This window comes from Oryzias melastigma, linkage group LG6 (assembly GCF_002922805.2).
Source record: "Oryzias melastigma strain HK-1 linkage group LG6, ASM292280v2, whole genome shotgun sequence".
Lineage (NCBI taxonomy): Eukaryota > Metazoa > Chordata > Actinopteri > Beloniformes > Adrianichthyidae > Oryzias > Oryzias melastigma.
In genome coordinates this window covers 13,422,711-13,442,868 of record NC_050517.1, presented here as the reverse complement: position 1 = coordinate 13,442,868, position 20,158 = coordinate 13,422,711, and the positions used below count along the sequence as shown (strand labels likewise).

The window sequence follows — 20,158 nt, the reverse complement described above, 5'->3', positions numbered from 1 at the left end:
TGTTTTGATGCTCCTTTTACTTGATTTGGTTGTTTTCTTGTTGTTTTAATGCTGCTAAAGACATCTGTTTGTGTTCTTTTGAAAAGGTTTGCCATTTGCTCTTGTGTTTAAAAATGGTCAAAATAAATAAATAACCGTCTTAGCTCCAGCTAAACAATACAGAAAATGATTAGGACATGGAGAAAGAAAAAAAAGATAATGGGAAATTCTGAATTTGATTTTAGAATTCTGACTTTGATCTCAGGAATTCTGACTTTGATCTCAGGAATTCTGACTTTGATCTCAGGAATTCTGACTTTGATCTCAGGATATCTGACTTTGATCTCAGGAATCTGACTTTGATCTCAGGAATTCTGACTTTGATCTGAGGATATCTGACTTTGATCTCAGGAATCTGACTTTGATCTCAGTAATTCTGACTTTTTTCTTTGAATTCTAACTTTAAACTCATGATTTAATCTTAAAATGTTGTCTTATTTTAGAATTATGACTTTAATCTCAGAAATCTGAAATTTATCTCAGAATAATGTTTTTTTTTTTAGAATTAAGATTTTTTTCTGGTGGGTGTACTTTGCAAGTGTACATTTATCATAGGGGTGCAATTTTCAAAGTGAGTAAAATAAAACACCAGGAACAGATGTCACTGCTCACCTCCTTCTTTTCTTTGTTCAACGCTGCTTTTTTAAATACTCCCTCGTTTCTGTCCAATTCCCTTGTCAGGTACATACACATAAACAATGAACAGAAACACAGTAGGAGCGACCACACAAACAATAAGGTTTCTTGTGCATAAGGGAGAAACATATACAGGGGAGAATCCCTGTTTTTCAAAGGACTGCTTCTCGCATTGCTCCTTTTATTGAAAAGACACATTGGAGATTACAACATTCAGAGAAACAGAATTGAAAAGTTCATTAGGGGTGTCATGTAATGAACCATTTAGGAATGCTTTCAGTTGAAACAACATTCTTCCTTATCTGCTAGAGACAGTCTGTCGTGAAACCCCCATCCTGGTTTTGAGTAGGAAGCAGATGAGAAACCCCAGAACTGTTTCTAAAAGGTACGAGGCTCATCTGGCTTGAGTTACCATTTAAAAATGCATTTTTAACAATGATAAAAATAAAACTATTTCTTTCACACTCCCCCCTAAGGAGGAGTGGTTTAATTCCTTCATTTAGTGGTGTAATCAAATTAAAGTGGAATTTGTCAGCAGGTGCTGAACATTAAAATGCAGAGTAAATGGTTGCTTGTGGGGCTGAGTCCACTTAAAAGCCTGTGGTTAAGAGCGCAGCTGCTTAGCTGAAATATTTGTTTACGCTTTTATTTAAACTCCTTAATCCATGACACCAATTTGCACATCAAACACAGCAAACAGGCCGATCTATCCATATGTCTTATGCCTGTTAGAATGCCTCACGCAAAACAGATGCATTTCTTACCTGTGTAAATATTATATCAATCATTTATACAGCTGCAGTGACTTGTTAAAGGGTTCCTATTGTCAGTAAAACAAAGGTGGCAGAGAGCTATTCCTGGAGTGTCACATCTGCTATATGAAAGTGCCTCCAACCCTCTTTTCATTATTAATAATACTAGATTTCTTTTGGGTCCTGACACAGGAGATGTAATTGCTTTGTATGGCCCACAAGTTGTCATTTCCTAAAGTGCCATCAGGAAAATAAGAGCCATTAAAGTATGGACTCAGAAAAGAAAGAAAAGTAATAACCGCGCAGGGTACACTGACATCCTTGTTGTGTGCACACAAACACACAGCAAATCTCTTACGGCAAGGACACAACAGCCGTGGAGGTCCTTTCTTTCATCTTTAAGAGATCCAGATGGATGATGCATTACAAACCCTTAAGGGTTTCTTCACATTAGCCACGAGTTCACCATAAACCTATAAGTATTGGACACAAAATGCAGCCACTTGGAGAAGAACAATCAGATTCTGATTGAGTACAGAACAGTCTATTCACAACAGGTTCCTCATATTTCTATTTTAAATGTTTTTGTGCCTGTAAATCTTACAAAAAATGAATTAATTTTGTTGATTTGCACCCCTCTTCTTCAACAGTCATGGTTTAAAACATGATTTTGTTAATCAAATTAAAACAAAGTAGTCATTTTGAAAAAAAAACTAAAAGTTGTTACCTTAAAGGGCCTATATCATGCATAATCTTTTTTTTTAGATTTTAAGTGTATTATTATGTTTATTTCTCATGAAAAACAACCCCAAAGCGGTATTTTGATCCATTCACACATCTCTGACATTCCTTTAAAATCGTGCTCTCAGAGCACCAGCCCCTCCTGAACTGACGAAAACGAACAAGGTTCTCACATTGTGACATCACAAAGTGTGGAACAACCCCTTCCAGGAGGAGTGTGTGCTGCCAGAACCGCCCCCAGACTAACACACACACACACACTTTCTCTGCTGAGCTAACAATGACTGGCAAAATGCTTTCATTTTATTTGTGCAATATGCACATCCATCTTTGCAAAAATTCAGATGTTTTTTTTTTTCATGTGTGAAACAAAGACACGCACCCACAAGGAGCGAAAGGCGGACCCTCAGAGAACAAGTTGTCTTACTTTTGGGCAGGAATAGTTTTAAAAATTCATTTTCCGTAAATAATTTGTTCTTTAGTTTGTCAAAGGTAATATATTGTCATATATATATAAATAAGTTCCGCTGAAAGGCTTAAGAATATCCTAATATAGCCCCTTTGAGTAACTTTGAAGGTGTGAACACTCTCAAAGAAGTTAACTTTTTCTTTGTATTGCCTGGCTTTCAGAAAATATTTACCAGATTTATTTGGGAGCTATTTGCTCTCTCTCAGTGCCATCTAGTGGACGCTGCAGTAATCTGCAGGAATATAAACCCAGTGGAATTTGAGCTGATAATACTGAAGTCTGGCAGATGATGTCACCCTTTAGCCACTTCCAAAACCTTTGACAGCTCAATGACAATTCAGCAAAAATGAAGCAAATATTAGATTATTATTTAAGATATACATGGGACAGTTGTGCATAGGTAGAGCAGTCGACTTCATATTGAGGGATCGCAAGTTCAGTTACCACCTTGCTGCCTCCCCATGTGGGCAAGACATTGCACCCCACATTGCTCCTGGTGGTTATAAGTTGGCGCCAGTGTTCGGCACAGAGCCACCATCAGTGTATGAATGTGTGTGTGAATGGGACGATGACCTTAAAGTTTTTTCTGCCTTCAAACAAAGTAGAAAAGTGCTATAAAAGTATAGACTATCGTATTTTTTTGATTTACTGAAGGTATTATAAGGGGAAATATAAAATACAAAAATCAAAACTTGTGCAAAAAATACTTTTATTGAAAAGACAACTATTAAATCCAATAATAATTCAAACTTTTCTGCTTTTAACATACAAGAACCCATGGTGACATCAGTGTAACAGAAAAATATCAGAAATGGGTTCTGTGACCTACTTGGTTTGTGGTGCATTCCACATCATTGTATTTTTAAGGAAAAATGGATCCTAATGGGTTAATATAACAGCTGCAGGAGAAAATATATGAACCCTTTGGACTTACTTGATTTATGCATAAACTGGACACACAGTTGTGTTCAATAAAAACATGCTTTGGTGTGATTTAAAGAGGCAATGTTTTTCTCCATCATTGTGATTCAGATTTCGATACAAAAAATACATCATGTGTCCATTTCGTACAGAAATTTTGAGACTCCTAAAGTATTTACATACTTTCTCTTGCAACTGTATATATAAAACATTTTTCTAGATAGATGGCAAAGTGGGTTAGTGCCTAAAATAGAAGAAAGGGTTGAGGTGATGCTCTGCATCTATAAAATGGAGAAAACTGATATCTCCACTTCGGCTGGAAGTTGATAAATTATACTCAATTTGAGAAGGATGGTAACAATACATCAGACAATTGAGATCTGACTTTGTGTAGGACTGATATGAAATTAAATGTATGTATTTTATAATCAGTAACAAAGACTCACACCCTGGTTCTAAGCTACAGCGTTCTTGCATTTTTCTCTTTCTTATATTTGTTTTTTTTTTCTTTTTCTCTGAAGTACCTATATTAACATGTACATTTTGTATGGACAAATTACTTAGTTTCTTTTCATCTCTTCTTATGACATTTGTATAAAGCTACCTTGTAAAATGTAACATAATCTAGTGTTTTCTGAAAATGTATTAAAATAAATAAATTCCAAAAAATAAAGTTTTCAAGAAACATTTCTTGGTGATTTTTTCACTCAGGAAGGAGACAGGTTCTGTGTCCCAGAGATGAACGTACTTTGGTCTAATATGTCCAGAACAACCCAAGGACAAAGGCAAAACATGTTGTAAAGATGCTGTCTGAAGATGGTAAGAATGTGTCATTATCAGCAGTGAAACGAGTACTGCATAGTCATGAGCTGAAAGGCTGCTCTGCCAGGAAGAAGTCACTACTCCAAAAGAAACATATAAAAGCCAGATTAAAGTTTGCTAATGCCACAAGGATAAAGACATTAATTTTTAGAAACATGTCCTGAGGTCTGACGAAACTAAAATTGAACTGTTTGGCCACAATGACCATCGTTATGTTTGGAGGAAAAAGGGGGAGCCAGCAGGCCTCGGAACACCAACCCACCAGATCTAAATCCTGTTGAACATTTATGGTCAGAGCTGAAATGGCGGGTACATGCAAGGCGACCTACAAACTTGGATCAGGTACACGTATTCTGTCAGGAGGAATGGGCCAATGTTTCTACCAAGTCTTGTGAGAAGCTTGCAGAAGGATATCCAAGACGTTTGACCCAAGTACTGCAGTTTAAAGGCAATAGTACCAAATACTAATAAAATGTATGTAAACTTTTGACTTTGAAAAAAGTAATAAAAAATTGTCTAAAAAAAAAACTGGTCTCATTATTCTGACATATAGCAAATAAAAATAATTTTGTTAATTGTAATTGACCTAAAACAGGAAAAGTTTATTTTTATTTCATGTTTGACGGTGAGAAAAAAAGCATGTGTGTTGTTATCTGGTGTATGTAAACTTCTGGTTTCAACTGTAACAAAAGTTAATTCAGTGATTACCTGTTAATAAAGTAGAACTATGCAAGTCCAAAAGAATTCATAGATTTTAGGTGTTATCTGTGTTTTTAACAAGTCAGAATTTTGAGATTAAAGTCATTAAAAAAATCTTCTTCTTTTCCTTTCGGCTTTTCCCTTCAGGGGTCGCCACAGCGAATCAGTTTCCTCCATCTAAGCCTGTCTTCAGCATCCTCCACTCTAACACCAGTCAGTAAAAAGTCAGTAAAAAGTAAAAGTCAGTAAAAAAATAATTAAAAAAATGGAAATTATGTAAAAAAACTGGAAAGAAAAAAGGAACCCATGCTAAATTGAAATGAATCAAATAAATACAAGAAAAAACTATTTTGTTAATGTATTATTTTTCATTAAACCTATACTGAACTAACTCATAAACTAGAGATATTGTTGTACACAGAAGTTGAACAAAATAATTACACAATTTTACTATTTTTCATTGGAGGCAGACAACACAAAAGTAAAGAAGTGAAAGTAAAAATTGTGAATTAGGTCTCTTATTCTATTTGCTCTAAATCTCTTAAATATTTTTGCACTCAGGGGGCGATAAAAGGAGCAGTTTTGTGGCACTTGTTCATCTGAAGATGCTTAAGTTCCTCAGAAAATACTTAAATATTCCTTTAACTTGATGGTATTTTTATCTGAATTAAATTTGCTCCCATAAAAAAGTCTGAATAGTTCATTACTAAGATTTTTGAAAAAATATTGACAAAAAAAATAAAATCACAGTTTAAAAATGTCGATGAAATACAATGAAATAAACTTTAATTTGTAAGCCCCCCTATAGGACCACAGTCATACAAGCTTTTATAGACTGCCCAGGCAGTGCGGTGGCCCTACAACAGCCACTCCCATTCTCCCTGGACGCTATTGTGAATGTGTGCAGTGAGCTGGCTCCTTAGGCCCTCAGGATGAATGGTCCACGGCCATTCACTCAGCACACAGAAGCTCATTAGAACTCTATAGACGCACAATCGTGAGGTTCACATTAGAAACTTCCTCCTCAGGGACACAGACACCAAACACAAAGTGCCAGTTTGCTGCTATGCTAAGCACATTGTCCTCCTGATTCATGGAACCTGGCCCTCCTTTCACAATATTAAGTTCGAGTGGTGGAATATCAATTGCGTGTGCAATGGGCCGGCATCTTTTTAAGAGCTTTGCTTGGGTTGAAAAAAAGACGGAAAAAGGAATCTCAGCTGCTCTGCAGAATGCTAGCTTTCAACAGACCTATTGTGGGGATTGTGAATAAAAAGGGACCCCCTGTTTTTTTTTTTTTTTTTCTCATTCCGATTTCTGAGAAGAGACGGATATCCAATAAATTCACATGAACTTGCTTCTGGGTGTTTCTGAGACTTACTGTTTAAGAATAGGCTAATTATACCCCCCTCTCCTGGAGAGCTCCATTGAAATCTGGCTAATTGCACGGTGGTGAAACTTCGTAATGATACGCTCTTTATCATGCCTCTTAAAGCTAGCCCAAAAATGTGAGACTAATTCTACCTATTATGAGAGCAAAAAGCAGAAAAAAAACTTTTATAAAAATATTAATTTTCTTTGCAACATGCCTTTCATTTTAGCATACAAGTTTTTTTAAACAGTTTTAAAATCTAATTAAACCAATTTGACTTTCAAATTAAAAGCTCTCACAACAAAAATAAATAAAAACACTTTAGTGGTCAATCACAACTCTACATGTAAGCATCCACTCCGCACACAAAAGTGGATGGTGAACACTCGTCATGTGACACAGCGCCATCCCTTCTCCACCAGTCTGGGGAATAAAAACCTCAAATTTGATTACAAGCAACCTTTGGCTCCCTGGCCATGGCACAATAGGCTGAGCTGTCTGGGCCGATTTTCATGCTCAGCATGAGGTATCAACACGTGCAGAACGGAGTGCTCAGTCGTCCCCTACACACACACACACAAACACGCACACACACACACGGATACCAGTATGGATATGCCTGTTTACTGTGCCCCCTTTGTTGGGCTTTCTATTCCGATGCAGAGGATTCATTAGTTGCAGTGTGAAAGGTTGCACAGACCTCTCATTTGATGCTTTCATTGCAAAACATTGCGCACGTGTATGTTTGTCACTTTAAAAGTACAAAATACAAATTAAATATTGAAATTGTTCATCTTAAGGAAAAAACTAAATCTCAATTTAAAATCCTGTGAGACAAAATTAGCAATTTTATAAAACAAAGTTAAAACATAGATATAACAAATATATAACACTAGAAAAATTGTATTTTATTTTTTTAAATGATACCAACATCCTTGTAATCTATTGCACATCTACTAAAATCTGAATTTACATAAATAATCAAAAGCTAAATACCAAACTTTGTTTAGGTCCTAATTAATAATGAATACAGTCTGAGCTCAGTCAGAAAGTTACATAGTAAGACTTATGTCATAGAAAATTTAATAAAATATGTAAACTATGCAAACAATAAAATTTAAGATGAGTTAAAAATGTTTTAAATTATCAAGCTTTATTTGCAAATTTTGCAATATATACTAATAAATGTATACTTATATTTTTGGTTGAAAAGAAACCTTTCGGGGTTTGAAATTAATCACAATTAGGGAAAAAAAATTGTATTTTAAACCCTCTATCAACCACAATGAAGCTTTGAGGGAGGCTGGAGAAAAGAGGGAAAAAAAGAACTATTTACGACTGGAGAAAACTGTTTGGTTCATGTTAAACTTTGGCCAGCACTTCATTGTCTCTGATGTCTATCATTTAATAGGCTAGTTGACATAATGAATGAGCCAGACCCACCTTCTGCCACTCTAGAAAGGCCCCAGCCTTATCTGAATTGAGAAGAACATTAGAGCGCCTGAGCCAATCAAAACACGGCTCTGTAGCAAAGTGCTGGCCAGAAAGAGGAAAAGCAGAGAACTTTTGTCTATGTCTGAGTTTAATGAAGTTGGCCTGGTCACTCGAGAAAGGATTAAAGGAGGATTTGGAGTCAGTGAGCTGTGACTGCTTGAAGAGGGAACTTTGAGTGTTTGGGTCACTGCGTGAGCGGGATGGTCTCGGTTCAGGGCTGTTCCGGGAGGAACATGGCTGGTTTCTCTCCCGCTTTGCCAGGTTTTGGGAGGTCAGGGAAGAGCTTTCTTATTGACAATTTGCTAAAACCTCAGAGGCGCTCGTTCCGTCCAGAAGGAGCGGAAGGCGGCCATCTGAGGCGAGCGGCGTGTCAGCATCTGAGAGGAGCCTGGGGTCACGAGCATGGAGCTCAGCAAAGCCATCAAGAGGTGACAGAATTTGGGGAATCTGTGCCACACACAGGTAACTTTTCTGTACTGTGATGCATCGGTACGCCACATTAAGTGGCATGTAAAAGTAAGCAATTTTCTGAGTCAGGCAGCCATTGGAGGCCAGTTTTGAGAGTAAATCTCAACTCAAACTATGACTTGTTTATTTGTTCTATAAATCCATATGATGCTTCTTATTTGTTTTTGATCTATTACTTTACTCTTTAATCAACGTAGCATTAATGTTACGTCTGCTCCATCGATTCTAACAAAAACAACACAACACAGCTGACTTTTGAAGCAAAAATGTGTTCCTGTCCTGTAAAAAATAATAAACTAGTTTTAGAAGTTAAAGATGGAACCAAAAATAAAAGTTAAAGTTCAGATTATGGAAATTTGAGAGTAAAATAGGAGCTAAGACAATATAGGATAGAATGACCACCATGCAATGAATCCCTTCTCACGCAGTGTTTGGAGAATTTGTCTTACAGTAAAATATGCAAAAACTTTTACTTTTCACAGATTTTACACAGAAAGTATAATTAATAGTTTTGATCTACAGGGTTCTAGTCTTGTTGCATTAAAATCTGGGATGGAAAACATTTAGGAAAACAAATGAAAGCTTAAACTCGTCATTTGTTTAGTTTCAGAAGAGTTCTTATCTAGGATAACTAAAAAAGTTGTAATGATAATTTCTTTCACTGCATTAATTTAATAGATAACTAATATATTCCTAAACATGCGACTTAGAAATTTGCAAAAAACAAACAAGTTTCAATCCAATAAACAACAAAGCAATGCCTGTCCCATGTGTGGGTGAAGCAGAATTTTATTTCTACATAGAATGTAGACGCAGACTACCATCTTATTTAAATCATAAACTTTATCTCTGAACTCATATTTTAAAAATATGTAATTGAATTACAAAGAAACTGCTTCCACAATCAATTAAACCATTTTAATATAGACTTCTAATGTACAATTTTTCAACACTGCACTACAGCTCTTTAGAACACGTTCCACCGGTCCCACGTGTGGTTTGGGATGGGACCGTGTCTTGACTGCGCCGTCTATCTGTGCAGGTGTGCTGAGCGGCGTCCTCCTGCAGAACCCGCCGTATCTGCTGGCGTGCTGCGGTGGGTCCAGCCCCCCTCCCATCTTCTCCAGTGAGTGTTTTATGCCTCATCAGCAATGCCTCAGCTGCTCTCTAAGCAGAAGCAGCGGGGTCTTCCATGCTCTCCAAAGCTAATTACTGATGCAATACCAAAGAGCTAATTCTCCGTTCAACTCTGCACAGCTCTATTCATAACCATTCACGGCTGTTTAGAATGGGGAAAAAGGGGTGGGTTGTATAGGGCTTTTAAGAGCCTCAGAGGGCCCCTGTTTTGTACTTGCCAACACACACATTTACCAGTGCAAATATGCAGAGCTAATAAACGTCTTGTCTTCTGTCATATTAGGGTAATAACTACCTGCTGTAGATTCTTCAAGCAGGAAAGGATCAGCCTCTCAAACTTAATATGTTTAGAGTTTTGGGTTCAATTTCATTCTGAACCAACCTAATACAATCCAAGAAAACCATTAGTACGCTCAAATTTTCTATAGATGCAAAAGAAACCTATTTGTATCTGCAATGCACCACTGAATCCCACTTAAAGACATTGTCTTATATCCCCTTCTAAGACTATTCCACGACTGACTAAGCTGAGTGTTTGTTTTGCTGCATTGTTTCTCACCAATTGGAAGTTATTAGTTGCAGCAACGTACGATGGCTGTCAACAGTTGTGGGGAAAAACACAAATCAGAAAGCCCTTAGCCCACAAGTCTGTGAAGTCCCCTTAGTAGGCTGACACTTTCCCACAGCGCCCAGCGACAAAACAATGCCATAGCTGGCCGTGACCAATCGACGCATTCACTCCACCATCCACACGCGACCTCACTGCAATTTTTCACCGCAGCAATGAACTCTGCTGAGCATAAAACTCTGCCATTCCTCTGCAGGAGTGGGCTTGGCAGTGGAACGTCCCCCAAGCATTGTGTGGCTAAAAAAAAAAAAAAAAGTTAGCTAGCTAAACCCCCCCTTCTTTCTCCCGTCCTTCAACTCTCAGTCCTGCCTATTCGAGACCCCCTTGACTGGGACATAAAGCGTTCAATGAAAGTGACTTTTATAGACTTATTTGGGCTCATCTTCACATACAAACTGGCTTCAAACTTGCAAGAGAAAAGATTTAGTGTTGGGCCACTGAGCCCTCGAGTAATGGCATTTCCATTGTACATCTCTATTGTTGGCGTCCCACAGGGGGACACAGTGGGCTTAATAGTCGGTCCGCCAGGATAGACGCACACGTTGCCCAGGAATGACCTAGTAATCAGCCATTTAAGTTGAAGCTATTGAGCTCCAATTGGGAAGTGAGAAGCATGTCCAAACCAGTTTTCTGGTCCCTAGAGGTGGTCTGGATGCAGATTTGTCAGACAGATTAAAAAGGCAACACTGAATGGTTTTAGATAAATGGCTCTACTTGACTTTTGTTGTATGTGCACCTTGGACTGAAGAAGGATTGGATCAGGAACCTAATCACTTTTTTTTCTTCATTTGAAGCAACATTTGACTCAATTTAGTCATCCCAAATTTGTTAAACAGGCCAAACAAAACAAGTGGGAAAAGGTTCATTAGGACCATCTTGAACGCTGCACCTAATGTTTTTATGAACGTATACTTAAAATGAGAGTCTATCATTGTATTCACACCCAAAATATAAAAAATTTAATTGTTTTAATTTTAATTTACTGACTTATTTTTTTATTTTTTTAGAAAGAGCAAATTATCAGATGTGGCCCGCCAACATGAACCCTAAATCACGAAAAGGAATTTTGAGGAGAGCTGTCTTCTCTGAAGAGCAAAGGAAGGAGTTGGAAAGAACTTTCCGGAGGCAGAAGTACATCAGCAAAACTGACAGGAACAAACTGGCAGCAGATCTCAGCCTCAAGGAGTCACAGGTAAAGGGAGTCAGTATGACCCACTTTTTTTTTCTTTGGGAAGAGACATCAAAAGTCTTCACATAATATCTCAATCCTCAGGACAGTTGATACATGGAAGTCTCTCTAAATCATGCTCACACCCACTTTGACAATGCAAATTCAACCGACCAATTTCAATTAAAAGTCCATATTGAAGCACTTTTTGAGCCTCTGTGCTCTACGTACCAAACGCACAGTCATTGAATGTGCCTTGAAAGCTAAACCAGCAAGAAACAAGACTCAGGGACTAACATTTGGAAAATATGTATGGATAGTGTCCGTTTTAACTCACTGAAAAGCTAATCTTAAAAAAATAAAAATAAAAAATGGTCACAAAGTAAAAATTCATATTTGGGGTTTGTGCCCAGATGGAATTACAGTATATGACACCAAGTCTTTCATATATCAAAGCATTGCTGTGAAAGTCCAAGATTTGCACTGCTTTGACATTTTGCACCAAGCCTCCTCCAACTGTAGGTGGCAGACAAACGCAATAGCAAAGGAAAAAGACGAAGAAGCCCCTCCCTTCTTATCTAGTGTGAACACCATGGGCTAAATGTGTGTTCAAGAATGTTTCCATGAAAGCATAGGGGTCAATAATCACCAGGAAAAGCATCATAAAAATGGCATATTGCCCATGAAAAACACCGCTTTTTTTCACGTTTTAAAAGTAGCATGTAAATTACGCCGTTTTGTATCGTCCCAAAATGGGCTTAAAAAGCTGTGTTTTACTGCGTACAAACCCCACATCAAAAGCGCCATTCTATGGCAAGCGAGAGGAGTCAATAATACTTGGGAAAAGCACAGTAATAACACAACTTTTTTTGTAAAAAAAAAAGTTGTGTTTTTTTTTACAAAAAAAAGCACAGTTTAGCTCATTCTTGAGCATGCCCGGTGTGAACATAGCTTTAGATATACCGAGGTAAAAGAGTTACTATTTAAAACATATTCATATCAACTTGCTTCATTGCATAACTATACTATATTTCATAGCTGTGTGTACCTTTTAATTCAAGTCATGAAGATAATTGACAATTATCAGGACAAAATGTGAACGTAAACAGGCAGAAAATTAACCACACAATTTTAAATAAGTAAATAAAGGAACCTCTCAAGTTTTTACATAAGCCCTTCATAGGTTTTTATTTAAACAAAAGTAGGCCAGTAAAGCCATTTAAAAAAGATACTGAATATCACACAAAGCTGAATTAACCCTTTTCTATCCTCTTTCTGAATTAGGTAAAGATCTGGTTTCAAAACCGCAGAATGAAGTGGAGAAACTGCAAGGAGAAAGAGCTGCACACAAACCGCTCCCCAATGGATGAGCTCATGGCCAGAGGTCTCGCTGACGAGGAGGAAGAACTGTCACACAATCACACCAGAGCACAAATACAAAGCTCTCTGCCAAAGAAAGGGACCAAGGATTTATGAGAGGCAAAAGAGACTTGATGCTAAAATCAACAACAGAACGTGGAGAAATGGATGGGTGCGATGTGTGTGAAAGTTTTCTGTTTTTGTATGGTTTTAAAACCAGATAAGAAGTATTGTGCAAGTTGTAATACATTGCACATTACTTCTTTTTGTTGTTTGAAAGTAATCCCTTATAATAACACTATCCTAGAATTGAGATCCGTTACACGACTCCTGTATTACTTTTGAGTTAGAAAACCTAATATAAAGTCAGTAAATGTATTTCAAGGGTGGTAATATGACGGAATAATTACTAATAATATTTTGGGTAAAGTTAAAGATCCAGACAAAAAGTAAGGAAGACCAACCCGCAACGTTACTCCATAAATATATATACTTTGAAAAAATAGAAAGCAGAGACAAAACAGAAACAATACTTATTAGGAACACGAAAACCAAATTGTTTGGGTGTATGAAGCCTGATGTGTAACTAGATTAAATTACTTTAATTTGAAGTGAATAAAAGTAAACTCAAGATAACTGACAATAAGCAAAAAATATATTTATTTTGTTTGAATTTTTGTCTTTTGTTTTTTGTCTGTTGAGGTCTTGATGCTTGAAACTATTCTATTTTGATCATATAAACAGTACCAATACTTCATATGAATGCATCACACTACTACATTTACTTTTGATTATTTACTCCCCAAACCAATGTGTGGACATTACCATATAGAAAAAATAGAAAAGCTGTTTTTCACATCAAACTTCACAATCAGCTTGAAAGTGAAAGCAAGACTTTTTAGATGTAAAGTGGGTGATTTATTTTCTCATTACATGCACATTGTAAGAGACATGGGCTGTATGGCTGTCATTAGTGGTTTTTCATGCTTTTTAATGCAAAAGTTAACTTGTTTAAACAATAGAAGTCCCTAAAACACATTTAACACACGTAAACAGGCAGCAACTCCTACTCACTGTGTGCTGCCTTATGGTCCTGTAAGCCATGTGTTGGCTGTAACTCTATTGAGACTCACTAGCACTGTCCTGTGCTACAATGAGGATAAGTAAAATAACAGTTCTCAAAGATTTTTTTTTTAACTTTTATTACAAAGTTTACATAAATACACCAAATAACTTTATAGAAATTACAATATATCACTTTACAGTCACAGCTATTTACAAGGTCGAGTGCATCATATTACAAAATATGAATGTGGACATGGAGACAGATGCTTGGGGCAATAAATGGTGTCAAATTAGTTTTTCCTTAAGTGATCCTGCACTTCCAAACATTCTTTTAACATCTGTGGTGTTTCCACTTCCGTGTGGCCAGTGCGATGCCAGCATCTTTTTTGTGCCAGGGGAAGAGATAAATGAGAGCAATCGTGCCATCTGGCTGCACGGACCCCGTCAGCACATAAAGCTGTGACCGCGCCGGGCGCACAAGGGCGCTGGCACATCTGACGTTGATGAGGAGCCACTGCTGCAGTAAATGCTGCGTGTCGTAGGGCAACAGAGGTCCCTGACGGATGAACTCCACTCGGCCCTCGACTTGAAATTCAGACTCGTCCCCAGGATGGCGAAAACGACGGATTTTGGCGGTCACGGCTGTTCAAGAGGAAAAGAAAAATTACAATTTAGACGTCAGAAGCTTTGACATAAAACAGGAAAATGTGTCAAGACTTAAAACTTACCAAAGTCGTGTTGACAGAATGCGCTCAAGACTGTTTTCATTGCAGGAGCATCTTCTATAGATGGACAGTTCTGGCAAGCAGGTTTAGGCAAATCTGTCATTTGATTAGAAAAGTATTTAGATATAAAGTAAACTGGACAATTTTTGAGACAATATGTTGAACAAAAAACATTTAAATAATAGGCTTGCAGGTTTTTACCTTTAGCATAGTGGTTAAGTTTTGCATAGGGAGTCAGACACATGTCTTCTTCATCAGGGAATCGGTTGCAGTCGAGAGCCTCAGGCCACAGATGTCCCTGACAGGCGAGCACTGGTGCACAGCTGTCTCTCACTGCCACACACAGGCTACGACAGGGCTGGATAAACCTGAAAGAAAAACAAAAAAATGGCATATGAACGTGGAACTCAAATGTTTTTCTATTTTGAGAGCATCAAACTTTATTTGAATGCAACTTACGCGTCAAGACAGACGGGGGCGATGATGGAGCAGAGGAAGGCCTGGGCTTGAGGGTGGCAGCCCGTCTGCAGCAGCGGCCTCCAGTCCTCTGAATGTGGCACCACCTCAGCTTCCAAGTTACTGTGGCCCAAGAAGTTTGGAAGCCTCATCTCAGAGTATCCAACGTCCCGGCAGACTTTCATCTGGTCGGGGATGGTGACGCAACGAGTGGACTGACTGATGTCAAAGGCCAGTAGCGGGAAAGGGAACGCCAGGAAAACAACAGTGAAGAATGTAGCCATTCTGAAAGTCTAGAGTCCAAAATGTGAGTGCTGGAGCTTTCTCTGAATGTGACAAGTCTGCTGTCTTCTCTTTATATACTGCAAGGTCAGCCAGCCCCATCAGTCTGTAAGTCTGTTATCAACTACCTATCAAAAGACGCAGAGACGATGTGTTTGGAGACAACGGCTTGTTTTGGGATGGCTGCAGACAGAGAGGGGGCAGTAAGCAGATGGAGGGTGTGTGGGTTGTTGAGGGGGAGGACAATAAGCAGTCCCATCCCAGCTTTCACTGCATGAAGACCAGTGAAGCGGCATTTGTTTGTATACAGAGAAGTCCGACAATTTAGAAACATAAAAAGTCTAGTTTGTAGATTTTAAATGCAACATGAAACTCATGTGAAGCCTTTGTTTCACATGAGTATATAAGCACATTTAAAAATAGCATTTCTGTCTTTATCATATTTATGCTTGACAGCAAATATGATGTAACCGATTTCACAAAGGATAACACAAAAAATAAGCAAATTCAAAAGATTATTCATGAATCCAGTGTTATTAAAAAATATTAAAATACTTTTTTCATATGAAAAAACATTCAACTGCAATGTATTGCTGTCTATACTCGCCAATCTTGTGAGCACTGAAGCATGCTAGTTTTTTTGCAGAGACTTCTGGGAAGCTCCCAGTGCACTGTAATTTGTAGTTGTAGGCTATGTCCAAATTCCTTCACGACTCACTAAATGGTGCACTACAGTGTGGGACATAAGTTTTCATACATATGAGAATGTCTAAAGTATACTTTTTTTAATATTTCAGACACCCTAGATGATGTGTTTGACCAAAAAACAACAAATTGAAATTGATGGCGGAATCAGAAAGCAATCGCATGGTTGCATAACACCGTGGAAAAAGTTATTTTCAAATTTCAAAAACTTGTTCAATATAAAATATTTACATTTATGTATGGAAACTTATTGCCCACCGTGTATATAGTGTGTTCGCTATTTTGTAGTGCTGTCTGAACTAGAACTCCTAAATCGAGTGCCCTAGAAGCTTCTCAGAATTCTTTGCAAAAACCAGTGCATGGATGCTCACCACATTAGCAAATATAGACCCACAATGCATTGCATTTGAACAATTTTTGCAAAAAAAAATGTATTTGTTAAGAAACCATCCACATTTTCATCATTAGAACACAGTGGAGTCATAAACAGATGTCATTTAATGCTCACTTTGATTAGATTTTTACTTTGTGAAATCGGTGATGGCATCCTTGATATTTAAAAAAATAAAAGTCGTGAGCATGGTGTGTGAATTGCTTTTAAAATCCAGGGCTCTATATAGTCCTGCACTATAGTTTTTTATTATTTAGGGAGAGGCGGGGAATTCGGACATAGCCATAGTCTGCAAAACGGCGAACATGCTAATGCATTTAAGTAGGGACAAGTGAAATAATGTGGACACCAAAATCATACTCAGAGGTTGAAGAGCTACTTGATAAGGTAAAACGACGATGAATGTCCTCTATTTTTTTTTTTTCCAGTCTTGGGCACAGATAGCTGTTGCTGCATGTTAAGTAACACGATTGAAGTGCATATTTTCATGTACTTATTGTTTTTCCAATTAACACAGCCTAAGCTAAACAAATGTGTGGATTTTTCCTGTGGTATAAATTTATTCAAAAGTTTTAATTGAATCAAGAACTGCTGTATAACACTTGTTTAGTTGTAGAGATTTAAAGTTTTAATCTGATTTCAGTTTTCCCAGTCAAAGAGATTAATAAGAAAAGTCAAAGCTTCATTTTTTTTTGCCTGTAATTTTACTTTTATTGGCGGAAGCATGTAGACTGGCCACCTGTGAAGTGTCCGGACTTCATCAACACCAGTGATGATGATACTGAGGTCTATTCAAACATATCCAAGAAACTAAACATCAGAAAATGATGCACAGAAAAGGAAAACATGATAAACTAAAGTGTTTTAAGATAAAGGATATTGACTTACCGTGCTTGGGATTAAAGTAGATTTGAATGAAGCAATGATTTGTGTCTCTAAAACTTTGTATTGAGCAGACATAAAATGTTTTGTTGCATTTGAACAAGACAAGTCCAATATTTAACCCAAAAGATGAGAGATAACCCCCCACCCCCAATTTGAGTTATTGTGGTTATTTTTTAATTTAAGAATCCCTAATCTGGGAATAGAAATACATTTAACTGTCTTTCTTGGTCTCCAGATTTAGATGTATACCTGTGTGCATTTTTCATGAACGGTGTCTCTAATAAACTCCACCGATTGTCCCCTATACTTCCCCCGCTTAATCTGCAGAAAGAACAATAAAAATGCAGCCAACCAACTTTTACAGCATGATTTGATGAGTGGAGGATGGTTCCAGATTGGGTAGACATAAACAGGGGACTAACTGGGCAATTAGAGAGACAGACCAATTTGGAGGAACAATGGGTCCACATATTTATCACCCCCCCTGCTAAGAGCCCAGCAGGGGCCTGTTGTTGGGTCTAATGGCTGGTCTGTAGACAGCATGTCTGTCTTGTTAAAGCGCTGTCTAGCTAATGAGAAGGTAATAGTGAAGTCAGCTGGTTTGGGCACCTGTCTTTTAAGGACAAGCGACCATAAAGGTTGATCAAGGTATGCGACATATTCAGATCACTACTGTTACTATTTTATTAATTCTGTTACACCGTTTCCCACTGATGTTCTGGCAAAAGGAATGAGGGGAAATCGTAGACAGAGGGACAGATTCCTTGTTTTTGTATAGAGAAAACAGAATTTGATCAAAAATATTGTCAAAAGTTGCAACATTTTAGAGAAACTTCCTCATACCGATGAAGCTATGAGACAACTTTATAAGAATATATGTATGGAGCAACTTCTTAAGCGTGTATATAAGAGCAAGTAGCTTATAGCTTAGAATTAATCATTAAGAAACAGATATACATATTTAGCCAGTGTTCATGCATTTATTTTGCCTTTTAATCATTTAAATGTTTTCTGCCTACAGATCTTAGAGCAAAAAGAGTTTGAAAAGAAAAGGCGGAGGACTTGAACGGAACTACCTTGACAGCAAAACAAACTCAGATAAAAGCCGTCTCTCCTTGTGCAGAGGAGACTCATTAACTTAATACAGCGAACCGCCGTTTGCCTCTTTTCTCTGATCCCACACCCACTCCTCCCTTCCATCCTGCTAGGCTCCAGCAGGACTGACAGTCTCTGCACGGTGTCAATAGCACTCAATTGTAACATCCAGTCTGTGAGCCTTCCAGCAGACACTGCCACGCCAACAAGAGCAGACTACTAGCTCTTTATAGTCTGCAGACGAATGCTAATAAACCAAAGACAAGTGTTGGGATTTTGACAGTTTGATCCTAAGGGGAACCATTTCATTCCTGTTTTAAAACTAAAACAAAATGTTATTTTAGGCATTCATAATATTTAAACAGCTCTTGAACAAATTCAAGGCCAGACAAAGTAATCGTGCGGTATACAAAAGTTTAATTTTTTTTCCCCCAAATAACAGTTTGCTCATTGAAAAACGGGAATTCGTCTATCTTTAGCATTCATGGAATTTAAAGTTATCAACAGTCAACAAAAACTAAGAAAAAAAACAAAAGAAACCACAAGCACCGATTCCCTGACACCATGATCAATGCTTCTCTTCCACTTAAAGACTCCTCTATGCTTCTTCAGATCTGCAACAGAAAAAAGATACAATAAAAGTGAAGCAACATTTAGATTTGAATTCAAGCTTTAGGGGCAACTCAGTGAAAAGCTACAATCTTCCTATTCATCAGAAATGTTATCTGTACTAGATATTACAGAAAATGTGCAGTATACAGTAAGGCAAATAGATATTTGAACACCCTGTGATTTTGCACTTTAGAAATCACGCAGGGTCTGACATTTTCATGTTTAGGTGCATGTCCACTGTGAGAGCCGGGATCTAAAATAATTTGGAAATCACATTGTGGAGGTCTACAACTTTGTCTCTGGTCTTTGGACAGCTCTTTGGTCTTTGTCATGTTGGCAGTAGGAGTCTTACTGATTGCATGGGGTGGACAGGTGTCTTAATGCAGCTACCCAGCTCAAACTGGTGCTTCTAATTTAGGACAATAAAGGGTCATAACTCTAGCTGATGAACAGGTTTTCAAATATTTTATTCCAACAGCAGTATATAAATAAATTACTCATTTGCCTCACTGTATCATATTCTACTTTACAGCATTTTCCTGAGAGTTTTTACAGAGATAACAGGTTTTTTAAACACTTCTTTACAAACCTCATGTTGGTGTCTCTTAGATACAGAGGAGGGTCACAGCCCAAATATGCCCCATTGGTGTAACAGTACTGCAGCAAAGCCCCAAAGCACGGATCCTAGAAAGACATTATAAAACATCCCATAATAACTGAACAGACTAGAATTATTGTACAACAAAATATTTTTTTTTCTTAAAGATAAAAACAAATGAATGTTTAAAAGCCACAGTTTTGTCACTCACTCTGATAAGAATGTGGGGGTTTCCGACGATCAAGAGTAGGGCTTTGGAACGAGTCACGGCAACGTTGAACCGCTTCGGGTTAGAGAGAAAGCCAAGCAAACTGTGCGAATCATTGCTCTGCACGGATTCATTGGAGCGTACCTACATCATAAAATAATTAACCAACTTAGCCCGTCAATAGTAGGGTTAACTAGTGCAAGAACCAGACTTGCATCACTCAATTGCACAAATGTATATTGATAAAATGCAAACAAGTTCTATTGTCTTGACTATTGTGTTTTCAAAAAAGCAAATATTTATATCGCTAAAACTGGAGGATCAGAGAATTTTTGTCAAAGTTTTTTAGCCATGTAGAAAGAATGCAAATCTAACTAGAAAAATTGCATTACCTCCGATAATGCATGTGTGAATGCATTTTCGCGTTGTGC

At 37.6% G+C, this 20,158-nt stretch overlaps 3 protein-coding genes across 5 annotated transcripts in view; 1 reads left to right on the top strand and 2 right to left on the bottom strand.

Annotated features, from left to right (window-relative positions):
* Positions 1-7,772: 7,772 nt before the first annotated feature.
* Positions 7,773-13,830, top strand: dbx2 (developing brain homeobox 2). Its single transcript, XM_024282356.2, has 4 exons — positions 7,773-8,407; positions 9,456-9,539; positions 11,186-11,370; positions 12,631-13,830. The coding sequence occupies exons 1-4, from the start codon at positions 8,146-8,148 to the stop codon at positions 12,820-12,822; spliced, it is 723 nt and encodes a 240-aa protein (XP_024138124.1). The 5' UTR covers positions 7,773-8,145; the 3' UTR covers positions 12,823-13,830.
* Positions 13,831-13,941: 111 nt separating this feature from the next.
* Positions 13,942-15,745, bottom strand: szl (sizzled). The gene is made up of 4 exons (XM_024282408.2): positions 14,955-15,745; positions 14,697-14,863; positions 14,499-14,591; positions 13,942-14,412 (listed from the first exon to the last, which is right to left on the bottom strand). Exons 1-4 carry the CDS (start codon positions 15,233-15,235, stop codon positions 14,102-14,104), a joined length of 852 nt encoding a protein of 283 aa, XP_024138176.1. The 5' UTR covers positions 15,236-15,745; the 3' UTR covers positions 13,942-14,101.
* A 2,958-nt stretch (positions 15,746-18,703) lies between these two features.
* Positions 18,704-20,158, bottom strand: part of mov10l1 (Mov10 like RISC complex RNA helicase 1) — a 14,947-nt gene continuing 13,492 nt past the window's right edge. For all 3 annotated transcript variants that reach the window (XM_024282659.1, XM_024282657.1, XM_036212284.1), the window contains exons 25-27: positions 19,731-19,871; positions 19,511-19,605; positions 18,704-18,923 (exon numbers count right to left, since the gene is read on the bottom strand). In XM_024282659.1, the coding sequence (XP_024138427.1) occupies positions 18,908-18,923; positions 19,511-19,605; positions 19,731-19,871 (252 nt within the window). In that variant the 3' untranslated portion in view covers positions 18,704-18,907. The remainder of the gene's footprint in view (positions 18,924-19,510; positions 19,606-19,730; positions 19,872-20,158) is intronic.